The 24,303-nt window shown below is 48.0% G+C and overlaps 1 protein-coding gene across 3 annotated transcripts in view; it reads right to left on the reverse strand.

Annotated features, from left to right (window-relative positions):
* CNGA3 (cyclic nucleotide gated channel subunit alpha 3) overlaps nucleotides 1-24,303 on the reverse strand; it is a 49,927-nt gene that overhangs the window by 16,560 nt on the left and 9,064 nt on the right. For 2 of the 3 annotated variants that reach the window (XM_047781496.1, XM_047781497.1), the window contains exons 2-4: nucleotides 13,903-14,039; nucleotides 6,227-6,340; nucleotides 3,861-4,040 (exon numbers count right to left, since the gene is read on the reverse strand). In XM_047781496.1, the coding sequence (XP_047637452.1) occupies nucleotides 3,861-4,040; nucleotides 6,227-6,340; nucleotides 13,903-14,003 (395 nt within the window). In that variant the 5' untranslated portion in view covers nucleotides 14,004-14,039. Of the gene's footprint in view, nucleotides 1-748; nucleotides 803-3,860; nucleotides 4,041-6,226; nucleotides 6,341-13,902; nucleotides 14,040-24,303 lie in introns of all 3 variants that reach the window. The other variant, XM_047781498.1, reaches the window with a different exon arrangement.

Genomic DNA, 24,303 nt, shown 5'->3' on the forward strand with positions numbered 1-24,303 from the left:
AGAAAAAGCCTCAGCACATTTCTCTTTCAACTGGAAGCCAAGAAATTGGCATTTCTTGCTGATACGGATGGTTTCCCCCTAAGCTCCCACTGAGGCCCCCTCTCCTATGTACCCCCGTGGCATTCCATAAAGGGAGGCTGGAGGACAAGGCACACGCGCATACGTGCTCACAGACGCATGTGATCACACGCACATACACGCACACTCCCTGCCCGGGCTCCTGGGTGGCATGGGCCAGAATCACACATCGAGCTGCTCTGCTAGCTCAGCATCGGTGGTAGGAGTAATTACAGGAGATCACAGTCTCAAGAGGCCCTTCTCTGGACATATTTAAATTTCCTCCTTCCACTGCCCTCATTACACCCTCCAGATTGGTCCGAATTGGCCTTAAGACAAGGGCATTCCGCTGGCACAGAGGAGCTCGAGGCTGGAAAGGGTATTTTCATCATGGAGGAGGTTATTCACTGCTCAGTCAAGGGGCTCCAGCTTGGCACCTTCAGACCTACGGCAGCAGGGGGTGGGAGCCCTGAAAACGACCCCTCTGCTTTGCAAAAGAGAGCAACCCGAGACCCAGAGATCCAAGTCACACAGACCACACCCCTCCTGGTTTGTCCAGGGGGCTGGGTTTCCAATGAAAGGAGTGGGATTCTACAGCAGTCTAGCGGGGGGTACCTAAGGGGGAGGCAAAGCTGGGGGGTCTGCCGGGAGGAGGGCAAGCGGGGCCCTGCTGGGGTGCAGAAGTACTCACTCCTTCTCTGTGTTGTTGCAGGCATTGGTGTTATTCCTGGCCAGGGGCCAGTCACTGCAGGGCAGGGGAGGCAAAGAGCACAGCTGGGGATCTGAGCTCATTTCCAGGTGGGGACCCCTTGCCCCCACGTGGTTCTTCTTAGGCTCCCATCCCCTGTCTCCCCGGCCCTTCACGCAGCTGGAACAGAGGGAGCTGCTCTTGTCAGAGACAAACCTTATTGGTGACTAGTTAGTGCTGCTGAAAGCCTTGAAGGGGAAGGAGGATGAAAACCTGGGTAAATGGAGGCTTCTGATTACATGAGGAGTAACTCTCTGAATCCCAATGCAGCACCTTGGCCTCAAACACCTCTTAATTTCCTCCAGGTTAAGACCGGAATGGACAGAGCCCCTCCCCAGGAAATCCCATCCCAGGGGCCACTTCCACAACTTCCCAGGGCCAAAAATAGACCCTGGGCAGAGCTGTCCCAGGTTCCAGCCTAGCCTTCCCCTCCCCCTGCCCCCCATTCATCTTACAACTTGAGGGCCTCCTGCCCCGGATATATGTGAGGATCTGGTAGAAGGCAGGGGGCTGGTTTTGCATCCATCTTCGTTTATTGAAAGCTGGATCGGGCAGCGCTTGCTGCTGTACTTTAGGAAAAGGCACAACCTCCCTGAGCTCAAATGCCAGTCCGAGTTTTGACAGGGTTTAAGAAAGCCAGCGTGACCTCTCAGAGCTGGAGGGTGGCCTGCCTCCAGTCACTGCAAACCATTCACAGCACAAAAGACCTCAGAGGCCAAAGCCAGTGGCTGGTGAGCTCCAGCCTGGCTTTCCTGGCACCTCTTCTATGATGATAAACATCCAGCCAAATGCCTTTTCAATACTTCTGCTCGCCCTGCCCCAACCTCCCTCTCTCATCTGGGATGTGGCTCTAATTGCTCGGGTTGCAGGATGGGTTTGGGGCGTCTGAAAATCCCCTGGGAAGTCATGACTGTGAGATTATAGAGGGAAGTTTAGCTCTCTAAGGGGTGGCCTGGGTTTGCCACACCCCTGCGCTCATAATCTTGCCAAGGCCACACCCACAGAAGGACTAAGACCCCTCTCTGCATACACTTTGCTTTGCGGATGGGACTTGGCCTTGAAAATTCAGTCTTCCTCCTACAGGAAGCCTCCCTGATGAATCAGCTCCCATCCTGCACTGTTGCATTCACCTGCCCACTCTGAACCTCCCAGCGAGGGACCAGGCTATGGTGGTATAGTCAGGGCCCAGCCCTGATGGGGTCTGAGTTCAACCCTCCAATCATCTGGTTACAAAGGGAAATGGACAGAATCGAACGTTCATCTCCATTTGTCTAAAGTCGTGGACAAGACAGTTTGATCAATTAAGCCAAGGAAGTCTTTGCTTGACCAAAAGGATGTGAACCTCTGAACCAGCCCGGCTGGCTTGCTAGCACACCTTTTCCTCCCCCACTCTTTCCCCCTTCTCTATCTTCCCTTTGTCCTTATCTGCCTTTCTTCCTGTCTTTCTGGCCCAGCGGAGAAGACTAATGCAGTCTCTTAATATGGTCACCAGCAAGAAACTTCTCTGAACACTCATATTTTATCTTAAATACATTTGTACATTTTGCAATCTATTGCAAAATCTATAATAAAAATACTCCCCCCAATAAATACAGAAATAAAATGCAGAAGTCATCCCGTTTTTCTCTGAGGCTTCTCTTGCCAGGGGCACTCTGCCTCTCTGAGGCGCCCACGTTGGAGTCCTCCTGGTTTTTTTGACACAGAAACAGATGGCATTTTCTCTAGCAAATTATATAGGGGCCATCTGTTCTGCAACAAGCATGCTTATTTTCACCTTTAGATTTTCCAAATCCTTGAATTACCTAGGGAATTCAGCCCGCAGAGCATTTTCAAGCCCCCGTGTTCCATTCCCCGGGTTCTGAGCAAGAGTCCTCCCATCTGTGAGGCTGAGACATGCAGGTTGGCTTCCCCTGCACACGTTACTTCTTGTCCCCTACCTGTCCCACGGGTCCTAAAGAGACCCTCTGCTGTTCAGGGACAATAGGCTCAACCTGTGGTAGCCCAGAGGTCTTCCTGCCCACAGGCCAGGGCGACTTCTCCAGAGCAAGAGGGGGAGGGGACGCAGCAGCCCCATGGTGGGGGGGCGGGTGTCATGGGTCCAGCCCCTGCAGATTTCTTGACATGTCCCCCCTGCTCTCAGATGGTACCAGCCACAAGCTCCCAACAGGGTAGTGGGCCAGGCAAGTTGTCAGCGCCCTTACTGTGCAGCCTCTCCTCCTACTGAACAGCCAACACTCTCCCCACCCCCACCCTGATCCCACCTGCTATGGTTCTCAGCCTAACCTGGGACAGGGATGATTCCCCTTGAAAATGCTTGCCCACCTTTGGGCTTTCTTCCCAGAACATTGAGGTATGTAGCCCACCCATAGAGCTGTGGGCATCACTTAGGCACTCCCTGAGGCTTGTGGTACAAAAGCCCCAGGTTTTTAGCAAGCTGGGTCCATGTGCAGTGTACATGAGGGTCCTCTGATGGAGAGACTGGTGAGGCTATTGTCCCCAGGTGCGATTCTTCTTTTTTTTTTTTTTTAGGACCGCACCTGCAGCATGTGGAAGTTCCTAGGCTAGGGGTCCAATCGGAGCTGCAGCTGCCGGCCTACACCACAGTCATAGCAACTTGAGACCTGAGCCACATCTGTAAAGTATGCTGCAGATTGTGGCAACACTGGATCCTTAACCCACTAAGTGAGTCCAGGAATGGAACCTGTGTCCTCACGGAGTTAGTAGTTGGGTTAACCGGCTGGGCCACAATGGGAACTCTGCCAGGTGCAGTTCTAAGAGCACCAGTTCCAGGAGGTGCTAGCGGGAGCTCCGTGAAGAACAAGGTCACTGGTCAAATGAGGTGGGGACTCCAGTTAAAGGGTTTCCTCTCCCTTGGGGCCTCTTGCACTCAGGCGGAGACTCAGACCTTGCACGGTCCCCCCTGCTACAGACCCCTCTTTAGGGAACAGCTGCGGGGACCAGGGCTCCAGGCTACCAGGGGCTGGATCCAAGCTGGATGGAGAGAGCAACAGATACTTTCTGCCCTGTCTAGTGCAGGTGGCCTTGCCAACCTTACCTTCTCCCTCTGTCTGGCGGCTCCTGGCTGCCCATGTTGGATGGGGCATGGCTGTCTCGGCTGGACACCTCCTTGAGCTCGGCTCCGTGGAAACTCTCCAGGAAGGAGTCCGGCCTCTGATCCTCACGGTGTAAGTGCCTGGTTGCCCAGGCGCGCAGTGAGATGATGAGACGTGACAACCTGGAAGGGCACAGACAGGCAGGGAGGGCAGAGGGGAGGGGCGGGGCAGAGGCAGAGATGCCGGCAGGAGGCAGGCCCCAGCCCCCCTCAGGTCTGCACCGTCACTCGCCATAGCCTTTTCTTCCCTCCCCTGGGACAGTGCTTCCCCCACAAGGGACATTGTCTTCATTATGGCTTTGTCCCTTTAACAGCTAGACTCCATCAGAGGCCTGATCCTTTCACTGGGGCATTAGCCAGCTTTTCTGCTCATCTTTCCTTTTGCCCCACGCAGAGTTCTTTGTTATGACTACTAAGCTTAGCGACAGTTAAAAAAAAAAAAATACAATTTGTAAACATTGGTAAAATTCAGAGCAGGGTGTAAAGGCACAAGCACCCAGATACAACTTAGGTTCTTCCCCAACTTTTGTCATAGGAACTACTTCTTATACAAACTCGTGTTTTCTCCCCAGGCTTGTGCAGGAGTTCCTTGGCAACTTGTTCTTGACATCTCTCCTGGACCCAGACCCCTCCAAGCACCTGAGCCTGGGCATCCACATCCCCAGAGGTCATCTTAGCTCCAGTTTTCTATGAGAAACCCTCCCTCAGCCCTGCCTCCTGACTCCTCATCTTGGCCAGGGCAGTGGCTCAGACACAGGAAGAGAGACTCCACTCTTGTTTCTTGGCATCTGGTTCCCCTGAGTTGGCATCTCCAGGGACCGTCACTGCACTGTCCCCACTAAAACCAGTTCTGAGCAAACTGGCACAGAGTCAGGAACTGTCACAAACCTTGATCCCCATCACCCCCTTGTGACCGTGACTATATCATAGCAAAGGAACAGCCAGAGAACAGGGAAATAGACATGCTTACAGCTGCTGCTGCAGAGGAATGCAGGTGCCTGTCCCGTCCAACCTCTCTGCTCCTGACACGGACCCCCCACCCATATCCTCTCCCTGCTAGTGGGTGGACCCAAGGTCATGCTTTCTGATCCAGCCTCTGCCAACAGGCTTGGGGTTGGATGGTTGACCCACAGCAAGTCACGTAAGCCTCTGAACTAAAAGCCACCCCAAGATGGGCTTGGGTGTTTCAACTCAGGATCCTAGGGCGAAGGCCATTTTCAGCCTGTGCCTGCTGAGGTGCGAGCAGAGAGCAGAAACGGAGGAGGCCGGCAAGAGAGAGCACAGAGATGATGAAGTGCTGAGAGAGACGGTGGCAGCCTCCAGCTCCGTTCACCAGCCTGACCAGCTCCATTTCCACAAGGGGGACTGAATCGCAGCTTGTCCCAGCCACTGCCCCAGCCTGACCCCTTCAGTGGGAGCTGGCTTCAAGCGTTCCTTACCATCAACAGGACTTAAGACGGTAATTTATTAGTCTGGCAGAAACTCTGGAAATCACTTCTGTGCCCAGCCACCAGGGGCTAGTGAAATAACTCATTCTCCCCAATGAACAGCCTGAAGCACAACTAGATAAAGTAATTTTTTGCAATAATCTTAAGCCGAAACTGTTGAACCCATATGTGTATGCAACTGTGGCTTTGGTAACAATGTCAGTGAAAGGAAATAATGGAGCCCAGCATTTGCTGCGTGCCCATCGTGAGTCATCAGCAGGCTCCCCTGCCACCCTCGCATTGCAAGAAGCATCTTTAGAGGAGACCTGAAAGGTGAGTGACTTCCTCCAGGTGCCATAGCTACTGAAGCCAGAGGACAGATGTCAGAAGAGGGTAGGGGCTCGGAGCCTAGTTAATCTTTCAAATGCTTTTGCAGGGACGTGGGCTATGAAGTCTAGACACCAACAAGTGAGGACCTGCCAGAGGCTGTTTCAGAGAGACCCATGACTGCCATCTACCTGGTGCCGTGTTCCACCCAACTGTCTCCCACAGCTGGCTGGTCTTTTTCCTGAATTCTTTTCTGAAACTTTCTTGGTTGGCTTTTTTTTTTTTTTAATGAATTCTTGCAGAATAGAGCAAGTACCTCATGATCATTTTTTTACTAGAGCAATTGCAGATAAAGGCAGTTTAGACTTTGCTGAGCTCCGAACACCGGACCCACCAGAAATTCCTCATGGATAGATTTCTGGCTGCGTTTTTCCTCCCCCTTTCTTCTCCAAATCTGCATCCCCACCTGAGCCACCAAAGCTTCCTGACACTTATCTACCTTCTCTCTGACTCCGTCTCCCCTTTCCCAAGCTCAGGGCTGAGATGGTCACTTACCTGGCTGGCCTCTGACTGGTGAAGGAGCTTCGCCTGGACTCAGCCAGTCCTCTGGTCTCCATGGCGATATCTTCCTGCAGTTCTGCAGATATCTCCTCGCCTGGCGAGTGGGTCCTGGGGAATCAAATATGAAGCAAGTGAAATTGATTTCAAGTGCATCCACCTCCTGGTTTCACTGGAGACTGAGTCAAGCAGATGTCCTGCTTAAATAGTGCCGTCCCAGATCCTCACCCCAGGCCTCTCCACTTGAGTCATACCTCAGGGGGATCCAGCAAATACCGACTTTTAGGATAAACATAGCCTCTCCCTCATGGCAAGCCTGACCCATGGCCTAGGTCGAGCGGCAGGAAATGGTCCTTATTAGAGCCCCTCCCCCACACTGAGGTAGGGGGAGGTCCCCTGCCCACATCTGAAACCAGAACAGCTATTTCCATACAAGGATTCTGTTTCCAAAACATCTCTGCCTACTGAAATCCTATCTTCTAAGGCTGGATTGAATGCCACCCTCATCAAGAGGCCTTCCCTAGCCCTCTGTCCCAGTGTGTGGGTGCTGGAGGAACCCACTGGTTAAAGAGGAAGGTCCTGGAATATTGCATGGAATTGGCCTAGTCCTTCATGTGAATTTGTCTAGTGCTTGCTTGCTTGCTTGCTTTCTTTCTTTCTTTCTTTCTTTCTTTCTTTCTTTCTTTCTTTCTTTCTTTCTTTTGGCTGTGCCCAGGGCATGTGAATTTCCTGGGCTAGGGATGGAACCCATGTCACAGCAGTGACAATGTTGGATCCTTAACTGCCAGGCCACAAGAGAAGTCCTGTTTAGTGCTTTCAAATGAAAGTCTACTTCTGCCATGCCCTTTTGCTAAGCCCTAACCTCTGTCCCCTGCAATGCAGAGGTACCTGGGGCAGGGACCTCACCTGTGCTTCAGGGCAGAAAGCAGGAGCACATAGAAGACAGGGTCCCACTGCTCAGCTGAGCAGCAGCAGAGCCTGGTATTTGTTGAGTTTCCTGGAATAAGACCACTGTGCTAGGGCATATTTTCCTTTCTTTCCCTTTCTTTTAAAACTGCCTAGGGCTGATGTTTGATCAGCCAGATTAAAAGCCACCCAGGCATTGGCCTCTAGGGATTTGCAGTTCATTCTGCAAGTCTTGAAGAGCCCAGGCAGGACAAATTAATTCTATCACGTGATCCATTCTGACCTAATCAGCCTTCTTAACAAGGTGGCAACACAGTCGAGGAAGTAAGCAAGAATTAATGTCAGGGTCAAGGCTCTCTCCCTCCCCAGTGTGTGATTAGATGTCAGAATCCCACATCCCAGCTGCTGCCTCCTCCTTTCTGCAACATCCCAGCCATCTCCAGCAGTGGGGAGCTCACTACCAAGCCATTTCTGCACAGCTCTGACAGCCAGGAGCTTCTCCCCGTTAGTGTTCTCATATCCAGGATACTTTTTTTTTTTTTTTTTTTTTTTTCTGTTGGAACTACTCAGAGCCAGGCAATCTCATCTTCTAAATGAGCACCTTCCATGGTGGGACAGCTCTCACACCTGTGCTGCCTCTCATCGTCATCTTTCCTTATCAGGTTCAAGTTTCTTCCTCGTCATGGTCATTCTCCAGTCAGCAGGTTTCTGTTTTCTTTCTTTTTCCCTTTTTAGGGCTACACCTGGGGCATATGGAAATTCCCAGGCTAGGGGTCGAATAAGAGCTGCAGCTGCAGCCTATGCCATAGCCACAGCAATGCCAGATCCGAGCTGCATCTAGGACCTCCACTGCAGCTGGTGGCAATGCCAGATCCTTAACCCACTGAGCGACACCAGGGATGGAACCCACATCCTCACGGAGACTACATCAGGTCCTTAACCCACTAAGCCACAAGGGGAACTCCGGTTTTTGTATTCTTGTCTGACTGGGAACAGAGACTGAGGCCACCATACTGTTGCTGGAGCCCAATCCCTGCTCTCAGTGAACCTGTTACCAACTCCCATTATCCCAAACCCAAAGTCTTATAACACGCACTGCTGCTAAGCCAGAGGCCCAATCTTATGCACGTACAACTGATTTGTTGGGAGAAAATGTTGGACCCTCCTATTTATCTGAGTCACTTGATGTTTTGGGACACTTGGTATGCAGGGTCTGTCTCAATCATAGATGCACAAGCTATACACCATTTGATTGCTTACTGTATGCCAGCTGTGTACATTTTATCATTTAATCTGCATCACAACCCTATAAGAGAGGGCACTGAGATTCAGAGAGGTTAAGTAACTTTTCCAAGGTCACACAGCCAAGTGGCAAAGCCAAGATTTGAATGCTTTTCCATTGCATTTTAAAGCCTGCTCTAACCCACTCCATAAATCCGCCTTCTGTATTTTCACATATGGCACTAATTAAAGCAAAGGTTGAATAGAACATGGCTGGGGACTGAGACCTGTGGCATTCCACAAGAGATATCCATGGCTCTTATTGCCCTGGCTGCACTCTGTGGGTATGTTCTGTTCTGTTTTGTTTGCTTTTTAGGGCCGCACCCACGGCATATGGAGGTTTCCAGGTTAGGGGTCAAATCAGAGCTCTATCTGCTGGCCTACACCACAGCCACAGCAACATGGGATCCAAGCCGAATCTGTGACCTATACCACAGCTCACAGCAATGCTGGATCCTTAACCCACTGAGCAAGGCCAGGGATTGAACCTGTGTCCTCATGTTGTGTTGGTAATCTGCAGAGCCACAACAGGAGGTCCCTTTTTTTGGAGGGGGGCAGATGTGGCTTTTTATTTCCAAACCATCTAATTGAATTCTTCCTCTAGACCCATAAGAGACCACTCACACTTCATCCTTATTCATCCAGATTTTTTTTTTTTTTTTTGCTTTTTAGGGCTGCACCCACAGCATATGGAGGTTCCCAGGCTAGGGATCCAATCACAGCTACAGCTGCCAGCCTATACTACAGCCATAGCAATGCAGGATCTGAGCCATGTCTGCGACCTATACCACAGCTCACGGCAACGCCAGATCCTTAACCCACTGAGCGAGGCCAGGGATCGAACCTGCAACCTCATGGTTCCTAGTCGGATTCTTTTCCACTGCACCATGATGGGAACTCTTGTTATTCATCCAGATTAGAGACCATGTCAGAGGCCCTGCTGCATTTAGGAGGGCACAGTCCCCCTGCCCTTCTAATATCCTGCCTACTACAAAGGTGGGATGCCTGGTACAAGGCACCCAGGTAAATGACAGGAGGAGGCCGCAGGGGAATGAGGGAGTCCATCCCTCCAGCCCCGGGATCCACGCAGCTGGCTGGTGTGGGGGTGGGGAGTGGAAGTGGGAGGTGGTGACTGACAGCTGGCCTGTTGCTCTGTCACATGGGTGTCTGGCAGCTCTGGAGGCAGTTCCAGGATGCAGGTGTTCTGTCCCCACCAGTGGCTCCTCAGGGAGCTCCAGGCACCAAGCAGTCGGCCCAGCACCACTGCTGAATCTGGTTTCTGTTAATTATGTGAGGGCACATCCTGAGACCAGATTTATTTGCATCAGCGGCCAAGGAATCAGGGCCCGTGGCATCAGGGCTTGTGGTAGGTGGCTTGCAGGGGGCAGGATTCACCCAGGGTTTCAAAGAAGGCCTGCAGCTGGCAGCAGTGAGCGAAGGGGAGGCCTGGATTCAAATCCCTTCCCTAGCACCTATTAGCTCAGTGTGCTCTGGGCTGCTCACTGACCCTCCCTGAATTTAAGTTTCCTGGTCTTCAAAAAAAAGGAAATAAAGGAAAAATTGGTGACTTCACCCTGATTAAAGTATTGTTCAAACACCCAAGTCCAGAAAGGCACATGTAGCCAGGAAGAAGAGTCTTAAGATAAAGTAAGTTCAAGGGCTTTTCTTCACTCATCTCCCACCACTTGTTTCTTTTCTTTTTTCTTTTTTTTTTTTCTTTTTTCAGGCTGCACCCTTGGCATATGGAATTTCCCTGGCTAGGGGTCAAATGAGAGTTGTAGCTTCCAGCCTACATCACAGACACAGCAACATGGGATCCCAGCCACATCTGCGAGCTACACCGCAGTTCACGCCAATGCCGGATCCTCAACCCACTGAGCAAGGCCAGGGATCAAACCCACATCCTCGTGGATACTAGTCAGGTTCATTTCTGCTGAGCCACAACAGAAACTCTTGATACCTTATTTTTCTTTTCCTCCTCCCAAGCCCTGAGGAACTGGAGTGACAGGCAGGTACTGCCCAGGCCACCTGTGACCAGGGAACTGAAGTCACTGCATTTTTGTCTTTGGCCTGTGGGAAGCAGGTTGAAAATGGTTTTCTTTTGTGATAATTGCTTTGGGCTCTGCTCAGGGAGCAGCATGAAAAAGTCTCCTCTTTGGTAGGACTCCACCCTATGCCCAGAAGCTCACCTAAAATAGCTACACCAGGAGATTGATCTAGGGTTTGGGGTACCCTCAAATCCTGACGGCAATTTTATGTAGCAGATTCTGAGCTCTTTCTCTACTGCCTCATCTGCAAAAATATGCCAGACCGCTCTTAGATACCTGAGTCAACAGATCAGAGCGAAATAGAAACAGCAAAACTCAAGACATTTTGATTTCTGCTACTTTCAAGGGGTAAACAAATTTTTTGGGTTCAAATGAAAAAATTTTCACCCTTCCTTATGACTCTTCACTAGGAAAATGTGTCCAATTATTTATTTATTTTATTTTATTTTTTGCTATTTTAGGGCCACACCTGAGGCATATGGAGGTTCCCAGGATAGGGGTCTAATGGGAGCTGTAGCTGCTGGCCTATGCCACAGCCACAGCAATGCCAGATCTTAATCCACTGAGTGAGGCCAGGGATCGAACCCGCAACCTCATGGTTCCTAGTTGGATTTGTTTCCGCTGTGCCACGACGGGAACTCCAAGCCCAGTAATTGAAAAAGAGAAACAGAAACCTGGGTCTCTCATTTAGTGAAAGACCTGGGAACAAAGATGTATCGGGGAAGGGGGGGCATCTTCCTTCTTTGGGGCTCCCAGCAAAGGACCATACCCACACGCAGGTAACCAGTACAACACTGGATATCACTGAGAATAAAGAGTGGTTAATATTTGAAGACGCACATTCACAATTATTTCTCCCAAAAGCTTTCTAAAAGGAGTGGACTATCTAGGCAAAGATTTGTGCAAACACCATTTCCTCCCCCCAAATAGCAATCTGAAACTTTAAAAATATTATGTTGTATGTGCCGAAGCCCTTTGCTTAAAGAAATCTTACAGGGAGAACCAGTCTGTGAAGAGACAGATGGTTGGTTGCTCTGGGACACAGAGGAGAGGCCTGGACCCAAACTCGGGGCCAAAGGCTGCTCCACCTCCAGTCTGAACTCAATTCGTGGTGATGCTAAGGAACCATTCTGGAAACTTCTATCTGTTACTCACTCCTGGCTGCATGAGATAAAGCACATTTCTCTCATGAAGGAAGCATTTTTCCATGGGACTATGTACTAATCTGGCAACCAGTTTTGTTTTGTTTATTTTCTGGGTTGTTTTTTTTTTTTTTTTTTTTTTTTTTGCTCTTCAGGGCTGCACCTGTGGCATGTGGATGTTCCCAGGCTAGGGATGAATTGGAGCTGCAGCTGCCGGCCTGCACCTCAGTCACAGCAATGCCGGATCCCAGCCACATCTTCGACCTACTGCCTACCAGGGGCTGTGCCAAGAGCTTTACCTGCTCTGACCTCACTACTGCCCTCTGAGGTCAGGATTAGTATGTTTGGCAGATGAGGAACCTGAAGCTTGGAGCTGGTGAGCAGCTTATCAGAGCCAGTTTTCTTTTTCTTTTCTCTTTTTTGCTTTTTAGGTCTACACCAGTGCATATCAAAGTTCCCGGGCCAGGGGTTAAATCAGAACTGCAGCTGCCAGCCTAGACCACAGCTCATGGCAATGTTGGATCCTTAACCCATTGAACGAGGCCAGGGACCAAACCCTCATCCTCACAGACACCATGTTGGGTTCTACTGAGCCACAACAGGAACTCCCTGCCACTGCATTTTTGGCCATTGGATAATATGCAGTTTTCATGGGAGGGAGGAGTTTACAGTATCATATGTGTGGGGTGACAATGAGGTAAATATTGGGAATAAAGTTTCTTTCCCTTCAATTCAATCGACTCACTGAGAATTTGAGAAACATAAAAATGTAAGTGTGCGGTTTCCCTTTGTGGCTTAGCGATTAACAAACACAACTAGGATCCATGAGGATGAGGGTTTGATCCCTGGCCACACTCAGTGGGTTAAGGATCTGGTGTTGCCGTGAGCTGTGGTGTAGGTCCCAGACACGGCTTGGATCTCAAGTTGTCATGGCTGTGGTGTCGGTCGGCAGCTATATCTCCAATTCAACCCTTAGCTTGGGAACCTCCATATGCCTCAGATGTGACCCTAGAAAGCAAAAAAAAAAAAAAGGAAGAAAAAAAGAAAAATTTAGTGCATTGCATTGCCTCTAATAGGTTCACTTCCATTTCCTCACTATTATGCCAGCAACTTGGAAAAGAATGCTGCTCCATTTTTTTTTGTCTTTTTAGGGCTGCACACGTGGCACATGGAGGTTCCCCAGCTAGGGGTCTAATCGGAGCTGCAGCAGCTGGCCTACGCCAGAGCCACAGCAACACCAGATCAGAGCCGAGTCTTCGACCTATAGCACAGCTCACGGCAATGCTGGATCCTTAACCCACTGAGCGAGACCAGGGATCGAACCCGCAACCTCATGGTTCCTAGTCGGATTCATTTCTGCTGCGCCATGATGGGAACTCGGAATGCTGCTCCATTTTGCAGCTGAAGAAATGGAGGCATGGAAGGGCTAGTGAGTTTTCCCAGGTCTACTGGTACATTAGGAAACAGGGCTCAATGTAGAACCCAGGGCCCCAGATTTCGATGCGGCTGCCTGTGTTGGGGCATAATTGATGGGGCTAATGGCTGTGCTGGCAAGTCACGGCTAGCTCCCCAAAGGTCCATGAACCTGGCAGGAATCCTGGCCATCCCCTGAAAATGAGGGACAGTACATCTGATTTGGACTCTGTCCCCAGTGCCCAGGACAGTGGTTAGTGCACAGACAGAGCCAGTAAATATTTGATATGTATGTGGGAAAGTGTGAGAATTTGGGAATGTTTTTACAGTAGAATCTAATTTGCTGCATTTGAATCTTCATTTTCTTGCCTTCCAGAAGCTATATAACTTTTGGAGCCTCTTTTCCCCAGATCTCTAAAGTGAGAATAAAAGGAGTTCCCATTATGGCTCAGCAATAGTGAACCCGACTAGTACCCATGAGGATGTGGGTTCGGTCCCTGGCCTTGCTCAGTGGGTTAAGGATCTGGCGTTGCCATGAGCTGTGGTGTAGGTCGCAGATGTGGCTCAGATCCCAAGTTGCTGTGGCTGTGGCCATGGCTGGCAGCTGCAGGTCCGATTCAACCCCTAGCCTGAAAACTTCATGTGCCACGGGTGTGGCCCTAAAAAGCAAAAAGTACAATAAAGTAAAACAAAATGAGAATAAAAGCTACTTCCCTGTGGGTTATGAGGAGTCAGGGACATGAAATATGGAGTGAGGAGTGCTGTGAACAGCCCCCGCACTCCAGCCTGTGCCTGTCCACAGGCTAAGGAGTTCTTTCCCCCGTCGTCTAGAGGAGCTATGGGAATAACCCATTCTAGACATGAAATTAAAAGCTTTTCGTACCTGCTGAGGCCATTTTCAATGTGATCGAGATCTCTGTCCGTGGTCCTTACCGCGAGGTGGTTCCTGGTGGGGTGGGAGTATTGGGTGCTAATCTTCGCCATGCTCTCGCTTTGTCACATGCAGCCCAAAGGTGGTTGCTGAAACATGAATACCAAGCAGATGTGTCATCAGGACCAGGAAGTGGCTGCAGACCCAGTGCATATGGGGGGGGGGCGACTCCCCCAGGCAAGTCCTGGTACACGTGCCCTCCTCCGTTTCCTCCCATGGTTCCTGCACACTGTGTTTTAATTGGATCCCTCTGGGCCCTTCTTCTCAGCCTGAAGCACAGACAAGGCCTTTCCCTCCTTTGTATATGCTGCTGGCCAAGATCTGCTCGAAGCTGTGTGCTGAACCAGCAAATGACCAAATGAGTGGCCAAATGGACGTAAGAAAGCTAAACCCAGAGTTCCCGTTGTGGTGCAGTGGAAATGAATCTGACTAGTATCCATGAGGATGCAGGTTCAATCCTTGACCTCGCTCAGTGGGTTAAGGATCCAGCATTGCTGTGAGCTGGGGTGTAGGTTGCAGACACGGCTCAAATCCTGTGTTGCTGTGGCTGTGGAGTAGGCCGGCAGCTGTAGCTCTGATTGGACCCCTAGCCTGGGAACTTCTATATGCAGCAGGTGTGGCCCTAAAAAGCCAAAAAAAAAAAAAAAACCCTAAAACCCTCATGATTCTCTTTGATGATGCAATGTCCCTCTTGACTCTAGTCTCTTATGCACTTTATTCTTAGCTTTTAAGTTTGCACATGTTTTAGTAGCTCCCTCAAATCTTGTTTGCAAACAAAGCATAAAGAGAACATATATGTACAACTGAATCTCTTTGTTTTATAGAAATTATCACAACCTTGTAAGTCAGCTATACTTCAATAAAACTTTTTTAAATAGCATAAAAAGCCTAAATACTTGACATTTATAAAAACTTTATAACATAATGTTAATCCCAATACACATTTCATCTAATTTAATCCTCACAATAAACTTAGCAGATATTTACAAAGATTTTCTCCATTTAAAGCTGGCTAAATTGAGACTCAGTGATGGCAAAGAAATAGATTTAAAAAAAACCTGCTGATGGCATGATTCTGGTGTTAGAAATCTGACCCTGAGTACTGTCCCTTTGGCAAACTTTGGAAGGTGTTCCTCTGATTGATAGGAAAAGAGAGCTTATGTGAGTGCCCGGCTGGTGTGATGGAGGCAAAGACAGGCCAGTTGTATGAGTTCTGACCAAAACCTTCCAGGAGGAAGATGAAGTCTGAGGACAGTTTCTCTGAAACAAATGCACACAGGTTCCCTTGAGCATTGGCTTAAATGTGTGAGAAGTCAGTAGAGACCACTCCAGAGAAAGATGGCAATTTCCAAAAATAGCCCAGTGACTCATTCCAGGACTAAATTAATTTCATATCAAAGGAAGGTCGATGCAAAGAGCTCAGAGCACTGCATCAAATACCCAACGTGGATCTGGTCCCTGCTCAAAATGAGTTACTCAGGGAGGGGCAGCTATGGCTCAGATGGTCCCTGTTCATCTCCGATGTCTGATAGTTTAAGATTTATTTTATTTTTTTTCTACCTATTCTATTCTATTCTATTCTAATTTTTCTTTTTAAGGCTGCACCCACGGCATATGGAAGTTTCCAGGCTAGGGGTCGAATTGGAGCTGCAGCTGCCAGCCTGTGCCACAGCCACGGGATCCAAGCCATGTCTGTGACCCACACCACAGCTCATGTTAATTCTGGATCCCTGACGCACTGAGGGGGGCCAGGGATTGAATCTGAATCCTCATGGATACTAGTTGGATTCCTTTCCGCTGTGACACAATGGGAACTTCTAAGTCTACCATTTTAAATTTTATAATTTTCTCAATAGGTAAAAAATCATTTTGTTTTTTAAAACCTGTATTCATTTATGTAAGTTAGGAAGTTTCTGGCTGACCACAGGAGATACAAAAGAAACATTAGACAAGATCTGTTCTCAAGGATCTAAAGTCTAGTGGGACAGATGATGGATACCAGAGGGTCCTGCAGGTGGTGTCAAGGGGTTTGGGCTCTACTCTGAGCCCAGCAGGGATGTGGTTAGATGTGTAAAGGCCACTTGGGCTACATTGGGGTGGATATATTCAAGGAACACAAGAAGGTGTGATGTGAGCCCCCAAGTGCTGCAGGATCTCAGGGGAGAGAGAACAGTTGCCTGAACTAGGTTTGTGGTGGGAAATTAAATAATTCAAAAACTAGCAAATGGGTGGACCCACAGGACATGGTGAGAGGCCAAGTATAAGGGGTGAGGAAGAGGGAGTCATGCTGCCATGAAGGCTGGACTGGGTTGGGAACTGGAGGAGGAGCAGGTCCGAGGAAGAGAATGGTTCCAGTTTGAGATGTCTGTGGAATCTTTGAAGTAAATATATGAAATGAGTCTCCCATCAAAAGAAATACCTCAATTTGAAATCATCCAACCAGTGCATTTTTACTGAGCACTTACTGTGTGCCAGGCACTATGCTAAGAGCTAGGGTTTTATCACCAAATAATATGAAGCTCTGTCCTCAAGGACCTTACAGTCCGGTGGGATCAAGACTCTTCTTTGTATCGAACAGAAAAAGTTCATTGCCTCCGGTCTGTGCTGCTTCCCTCAGCCTCCTCAGCTGTCCCCTCCACCCTGGGCACAAACTCTGGCCCCAGGTGCCACCAGATGGAGGCAGCATTTCTGGCCCTATCATAGACCTGTCATTGTGGAGGCTCTGACACGCAAGGCACAGAGTGGGTGCTTGCATAATATTGCCTCCTTTAATCCTCGCAATGGCCTCCCCTTCCCTTCTTCTTTCAGTGAAGAAATTTGAACAGTGAGCAGTCCCCGGTATGGCTTTGCATACTGAACCAGGGTTGACAGAGATCTGTGTGACTCCAGAGCCTGATCATGTGAAGTCAGTGGGTAGAAAAGAACTGGCATGGAGTTCTTGTCATGGCTCAGCAGTAATGAACCCGACTAGTATCCATGAGGACGCAGGTTCGACTCCTGGCCTTGCTCAGTGGGTTAAGGATCTGGCATTGCCATGAGCTGTGGTATAGAGCTCGATCCCGCTTTGCTGTGGTTGTGGTGTAGGCTGGCAACTGTAGCTCCAATTCAACCCCGAGCCTGGGAACTTCCCTATGCCGTGGGTGCAATCCTAAAAAGATTAAAAAAAAAAAAAAAAAAAAAGAAAGAAAGAAAGAAAGAAAGAAAAAAGGAAATGGAAAAGAAAAGAACTGGAATGGCTTTGGCCTGAGCACTAGGGTTTCCAGCCTGGGGAATGCTTTAGGGTTGGGGTAAGGGTTAGGGGGACCCCAGTTCCAGCCATTGCTCATGAGACCAAGGGCATGTGACCACCCAGAACTCTGCTCCCTGCTCTAGACTATGATTTGGGTGCCCAGAACTCCCCCCCCCCATTCTCTACCCAGGAGACTGTGGACTAGCTCTACAGCCTTCCTGGGCCTCTTCCCAGGTCCATCTTCCCACGAGGTCATTGCGGGGGTGGGGGGTGCAGGAGGAGCTGCTTGTGAGGGATGAGTGAATGGACCTTGGAGGTGTGGACACAGTATCCCCACGCACATGTGAAAAGCCCCCTGTGACATGGGGTGTACCCAGGGCTGGGAAGAGAAGGAGGCAGGCCATGGATGGGGGACAGAAAGCAAATTTCATCAGGCCCCCATGTTCTGAGGCTGAACTCAAAGGGGCTGGGAAGACCCATTTTGTACCTGGCCTCCAGGCCACTGTGAAAGTGATTTGTCAAGCTAGGAGGACAGGGCATGTGTGGTTTAGCAGTGTGCTAGCGTGGTCCCTGTAATGGCCATCTTTAGCCCTCTGCCTCACGTCCTGCCTGCCCATCTGTCAGTCTAGCTGTTGCTATGGTAACCAGAAGACTTCACCTTCTTCCCTGGGGCTTCCCATCCCCCAGGGAACAACTACTAGGACCATGGCAGCCATTTTGACTCATGTGCAAACACAGAAGTGCTTGAGGACTAATCCCCATTGGGTAGCCCTTGACTAACAGAACCTGGAACCATGGGTAAATACTTCCCTCAGGAAGATAATTCAAAGGTATGTTAGGAAAAGTCCTAGAAAAATCAAACCAGTTGCCCAGAGCGCTGATCAGTTGGGGGTGGTTTTTCCTTCTGCCCTTGTTTTCTTTGCCAAACCCCTTTTCTTGATTTTTTTTTCTTTTTAGGGCTACACCTGCAGCATATGGAAATTCCCATGCTAGGGGTCCAATTGGAGCTACAGCTGCCAGCCTGCATCACAGCCACAGCAATGCCAGATCCAAGTCACGTCTTCGACCTACACCACAGCTCACAGCAATGCTGGATCCTTAACCTACCGAGCAAGGCCAGGGATCAAACCCGCATCCTCAAGGATGCTAACTGGGCTCTTAGCTAGCTGAGCCATGACAGGAACTCCCCAAATGCCTTTTCTTCCTTGGAACCACTCCCCAGAAAACCCTGCCTGCTGACCTGTCCTGGCTTAAAGTTCTGTTTTGTGTGTGTGTGTGTTTTGTTTGTTTGTTTCTTGGGAAGAGGGGATTAGCTCAGCTGAGATTGGTTTTTTTTCTGTTTTTTAGTTACTAGACATGGTAAGTGGGCCCTGTGCAGTCTCAACCAGGCCCCTCAAGGGTTACAAGTAATCTAATTCCTTTTAATTTTTTCATTTTTTTTCTATGACCTTTATCCAGGAGAATGACATTGGGTAGGAGAGAGCAAAATGCACATCATGAAAGGAAAAGTTTAGTTTAAGATAAATCATAAGATCCCCCCCACCAACTGTTTCATAAACATCATAATGGTTATCTTTAAAATAATTTAAAAAAATCAGGATCCAAGTAGGGTCTATATGTTCTGACTGGTTGATACATTTTATTGATTTTTTTTGAATCTAAAATTTCTGTGCATTTCTCTTCTTTTTATGCAAGAAACATAATTGTGTCATAGAGTTTCCCACAATATGGATTTTTGCCATTTCCCAGTTTTACACTGTTTCCTCTAAATGGGCAGTTGTACTCAGGGCTTGGCCAAATTTGAGTTCCATCATTTTTTGCAAGTTTTTTGGGGTGATTTTAAGCAGCCATTGCTGAATACTGACTGGATCTGTTGGTTCATGAGACATTGCAAATGGGTGATATTCTCTCATTCCTTCAACACCAGCTGAAATATCCTAAAAAAGAATTTTTTTTTTGTCTTTTGTCTTTTCAGGGCTGCACCCACAGCATATGGAGGTCCCCAGGCTAGGGGTCTAATCAGAGCTACAGCTGCCGGCCTACACCACAGCCACAGCAATGCCAGATCCAAGCTGCGTCTGCGACCCACACCACAGCTCATGGCAATGCCGGATCCTTAACCCACTGAGCGAGGCCCAGGATCAAACCCGCAACCTCATGGTTCCTAGTTGGATTCGTTTCCTTTGCGCCATTGTGGGAATTCCCAAAAAAGAAAATTTGAAATTTTCTTATTATTTGGCTGCTCAGTGGTCCAGCTCATATAGGAAAGGCAGGATAAACACTTAATTCTTTCCCTTTATTGACCAGCTTTTAAGCCATTTCATCCTAAGTGATTCCCCAACTGTCCTGAGTGTTTTCACAACTCTTGGCCCCACAAACCCTAGGAAGACTCACAAATGAAATAATGAAATTATAATCAATGATCCTGAGCCTCTGTTGAAAAGGAAAACTGCCATCTAGCCAGGGTCCCCTAAGTCTGAGGCACTTGCATATCCATTACTCTTTTATCTTCAGGAAGCCCAAGAGGTAATAGTGATGATGATTTTGCAGATGAGGAAATGCAGGCTAAGGTCTGTCTGACCCTGAGGTCTGGGTTGTGGTTTGTTTTGTTTTGTTTATCATGCCCACCGCAGGAAATTGGAAGGGCACAAATGTAACTTTAATTTTCAAGCATCCTACTAACTACAAGGGTGACCTTGATGTCAATCCCAAGTGCGAGAGGTCTATGAGCATCTCCAGATGAATATGTGTTTTCTAGGGGAATTAAGAACACACCATTTCAGACAGTTCTCATTTTCTTTACAACATCACTAAACCAAACAGGTTTTCTTCCCACCGGCACACTTGCTGACTCTATTGATGTCCCAGTCATTGCACCTGGCTCTGAGGATTTTGAAGATGAAGAAGGCGGGTCCCTGCCTTTGAAAGCACAAAATCAAACACAGGGAAGCAGGCACGTCAGCACCAGGGGGAGGAAAGAGAGATGGTGAGATAGAGACAGAAGCCAGATGAAGAGCAATGTGGATGGAGGACACTGAGGTCTGAGCAGGCTCCTCACAGGAGGAGCAATCACAATCATTATTTTATGTTATTCAGCATTTACCATGTGTTAGCCATTGTGCTGTGCACCTGTAAGGATTTGACTGTCTTCTGTGCTCTGGAGCGTATCTTTACCTCTCTATACTCTTCTTGGCCTGGACCCCTAAGGAGGCAGGGATCTACCCAGCTCACCTGCATTCCAGTTATGCTTGTACTCTTCTCATTCCTTTATTTTTTTAATTATATTTTTAGTATTTATTTATTTGCTTTTTAGGGCCACACCTTCGGCACATGAAGGTTTCCAGGCTAGGGGTCAAATCGGAGCTGTAGCTGCCACCCTACACCACAGCCATGACGACTTGAGATCCAAGCTGTGTTTGGGACCTACACCACAGCTCACGGCAACGCCAGATCCTTAACCCACTGAGCAAAGCCAGGGATGAGACCTGCATCCTCATGGATCCTAGTTGCATTCATTTCTGCTGAGCCACAATGGGAACTCCTCATTCCTTTATTAACTCCAAAAGCCTCGAAGGCAATAATTGCTTCCTTTTACTTAAAAAAAATTGTCCTTTAAAACACTCAGCATGTACACATGGTAGGTAACAAAAAGTGAGAGGCATCATTGGAGGAGGAACAGGTGAGTAACTGTAATGATGACACTGATGATGACAATGGTATATTGGGAGCAGGAGACGGATGAGTCCCATGCTGAGCAACTGTCATCTAGTCCCTTGGGACAGATAATTTCAGGATAAAAGCTGCATCTTGCTAGGATAAAACAGAGACCACCCATTTCTCATTCTTGAGGTCAAGGAGACCTCAGGAAATATACACTCCCAGAAAGGCTGCTCAGGGGTCTGAGAAAGGAGGGAGACCAGACCACAGCACATCCTGCCAACTTCTCAGAGACCCTTGTGCTAGAATCCATCCTGATATAAGATGGGCGAGCACTCGGGGGAGGGCCCTGAGCCAGGCCAATGCCATGTAAAGCAAAGTGACGGGTCAGAGGAAGCCCAGAAGGACTGTCCCATACAAGTCATTTAAAAGACCTCCATAGCATGTGTTGCCCTCTTCCTCTCTTGCTCTTTCTCTCTGTCTTTCTCTCTCCCTCTCCATCACCCCCCAGCCTGCCTATGCTTGTGCTTTCGCTACACCTGTCTTCTCTCTCTTCTGTCTTTAAATAAACTTTTACTTGCCTCACTGAGGCCCTCAGTCTCTCTGCCAAGTTTTTTCTCCAAAGGCACAAAGTTTTGGGGACCATCAAGTGGTTAGGGTTCAGCATTCCCACCCAACAGCCACCCCACAACATATTAACTGAACATTTACTCTGCCTGGTACTGTTCTGAGAACGTTAAAAGTGTGTTAACTCATTTGATTCTCACAAGGCTCCTGGGAATGAGTCACACCAAGCATTTCCATCCTACTTAAAAAGAGATGGAGGGGTACCCGTTGTGGCTCAGCTGGTTAAGAACCTGATGAGTATCCATAAGGATGCAGGTTCGATCCCTGGCCTTGCTCAGTGGGTTAAGGATCTGGTATTGCTGCAAACTTCAGTGTAGGTCACAGATGCAGCTTAGATCCCATGTCGCTGTAGCTGTGGTATAAGCTGGCAGCTGCCACTCTGATTCAACCCCTAGCCTGGGAACTTCCATATGTTGCAGCTGCAGCAGTGAAATAAATAAATAAACAAAAACATAAAATAAATTAAAAAAATAGATGGGAATTTATGAGGGAGAGAGCAAGTAAGTAACAAAGGAGGTCAAAACACATAAAACCCTTTCTTCTAAATTGAAATGTGCTTCTAGAAAAAAAAGACTTGGTCCCCACATATAATGACTAAATTTCCAAAAAAATATTGTCCATGTTCTGCCCTCCTTTTTTTTTTTTTTAGCTATGGCCTAAACATGAAAACAAGTCCTGGTTCAATTTGTATCATTTGAAACATAATCATTTTCCAAACCCTGAAAGTAGCTCATCAGTACAGATGCCTTCACTAATTATAAAAGAAATGCAAATCAAAACTACAGTGAGGTACCATCTCACACTAGTCAGAATGGCCATCATTAACAAGTCAACAAATAACAAATATTGGAGAGGGTGTGGAGAAAAGGGAGCCCTCCTGCACTGTTCGTGGGAATGTAAATTGCTACAACCACTACGGAAAACAGTATGGAGGTTCCTCATAAAACAAAATGTAGAACTACCATATGACCCAGCAATCCCACTCCTGGGCATATATCCAGACAAAACTTTCCTTGAAAAAGATACATGCACCCATATGTTCATTGCAACACAATTCACAATAGTCAAGGCATGGAAACAACCTAAATGTCCATCGACAGATAAAAGGATTAAGAAGATGTGGTACATATACACAATGGAATACAACTCAGTCATAAAAAAGAACAAAATAATGCCATTTGTAGCAACATGGATGGAACTAGAGACTCTCTTACTAAGTGAAGTAAGTCAGAAAGAGAATGACAAATACCACACGATATCATATATCTGGAATCTAATATATGGCACAAATGAACCTATCTACAGAAAAGAAACAAACTCATGGACTTGGAGAACAGACTTGCGGTTGCCAAGGGGGAGGGAGTGGGATGGACTGGGAGTTTGGGGTTAGTAGATGCAAACTATTGCCTTTGGAATGGATAAGCAATGAGGTCCTGCTGTATAGCACAGGGAAATATATGTAGTTACTTGTGATGGAGCACGATGGAGGATAATGTGAGAAAAAGAATGTGTATATATGTGCAACTGGGTCACTTTTCTGTACAGCAGAACCTGACAGAACATTGACAATCAACTATAATAAAACATTTTAAAAATAAAAAATGATATGAAAAATAGAGAGGTCCCTGCAGCCCAGTGTGATGCCAGTCTAACCCACTGCAGGACTTTCTGAATTATCATTGTCCTGGGTTATAACGGCAGCTGACAGGTCCAATTAGTGGGGTACCAACTCTGGACACAAAGCCATGCCAATCAAATGGAAAGCGCATCAGAAAACAGCCTGAGGTCTTGGTGGATGGGCACCCTTGGCCCACATGAGATGGACCACTTTTACCACTTAGGGTCTTTGATCTTCTCAGAAGTAATCTCTCTCTGGGTTTCATCCATTTTAATCCTCCACCACTCAATTTTTTTCCACATTGCTCGAGGCAAAAGCACTCAGCAAATTCTCAGTAAGTGTGAGGTTGGACGGGCTCCCTTTGTCAAATTAAACTCCAGAGATAACTCCATAGCTCCCACAAGGTCTACATGCCTTGGAACTTTTGTCTCAAGCACACTTCTAATGGGCCTTTCCCTTCCCCCCTTCACCCCCACCTTCAACTTCAGGGCAGGAGGGAACATCTCCAATGCCAAGCCACTGAAGCACTTTAAGACCTGGGAATCCTGGACAGAACAAACACAAGGGCCAGAACAGACATGACTCCACTGAGCTAATGAGGAGGGCTGTGTGTTTTCAAGCAGTCCCCTGAGTAAAATACCTTTTGTTTGAGACGAACAACATTGGAGAGACAATATAGGAGGTCAAGGGCACTGCACTGAAAGGAGAACTGGGCTCCTTTCTCAGCTTTGCCTCCAATTTGGGCAAGTGACATGGCACTTTAGTTTCTTCATCCAACGATGGACACAGACTTATTGCAGATGAAATCTTCCACAGGAACCAAATGCACAAAACATTCATTTGTAGTATTTAATTTAAACATATTTGATAATTTTTATAAAGACAACTAGTGGGACATAAGTTAATTCTGACCATGATATCCAGTAGAGTAAAGTTTGGTATGGAACAGATGTCAACCAATGCTCTCTTTGTGGATTGGATTTTGTTTTGTTTGTTTGTTTGTTTGGTTGGTTTTTTAGGGCTACATCTGTGGCATATGGAAGTTCCTAGGCTAGGGGTCACATCAGAACTGCAGCTGCCAGCCTACGCCACAGCCACAGCAACTCGGGATCCAAGCCACGTCTTTGACCCACACCACAGCTCACAGCAAAGCTGGATCCTTAACCCACTGAACGAGGCCAGGGAATGAACCTGCATCCTCATGTATACTAGTTGGGGTTGT

Source organism: Phacochoerus africanus, chromosome 5 (assembly GCF_016906955.1).
Source record: "Phacochoerus africanus isolate WHEZ1 chromosome 5, ROS_Pafr_v1, whole genome shotgun sequence".
NCBI lineage: Eukaryota > Metazoa > Chordata > Mammalia > Artiodactyla > Suidae > Phacochoerus > Phacochoerus africanus.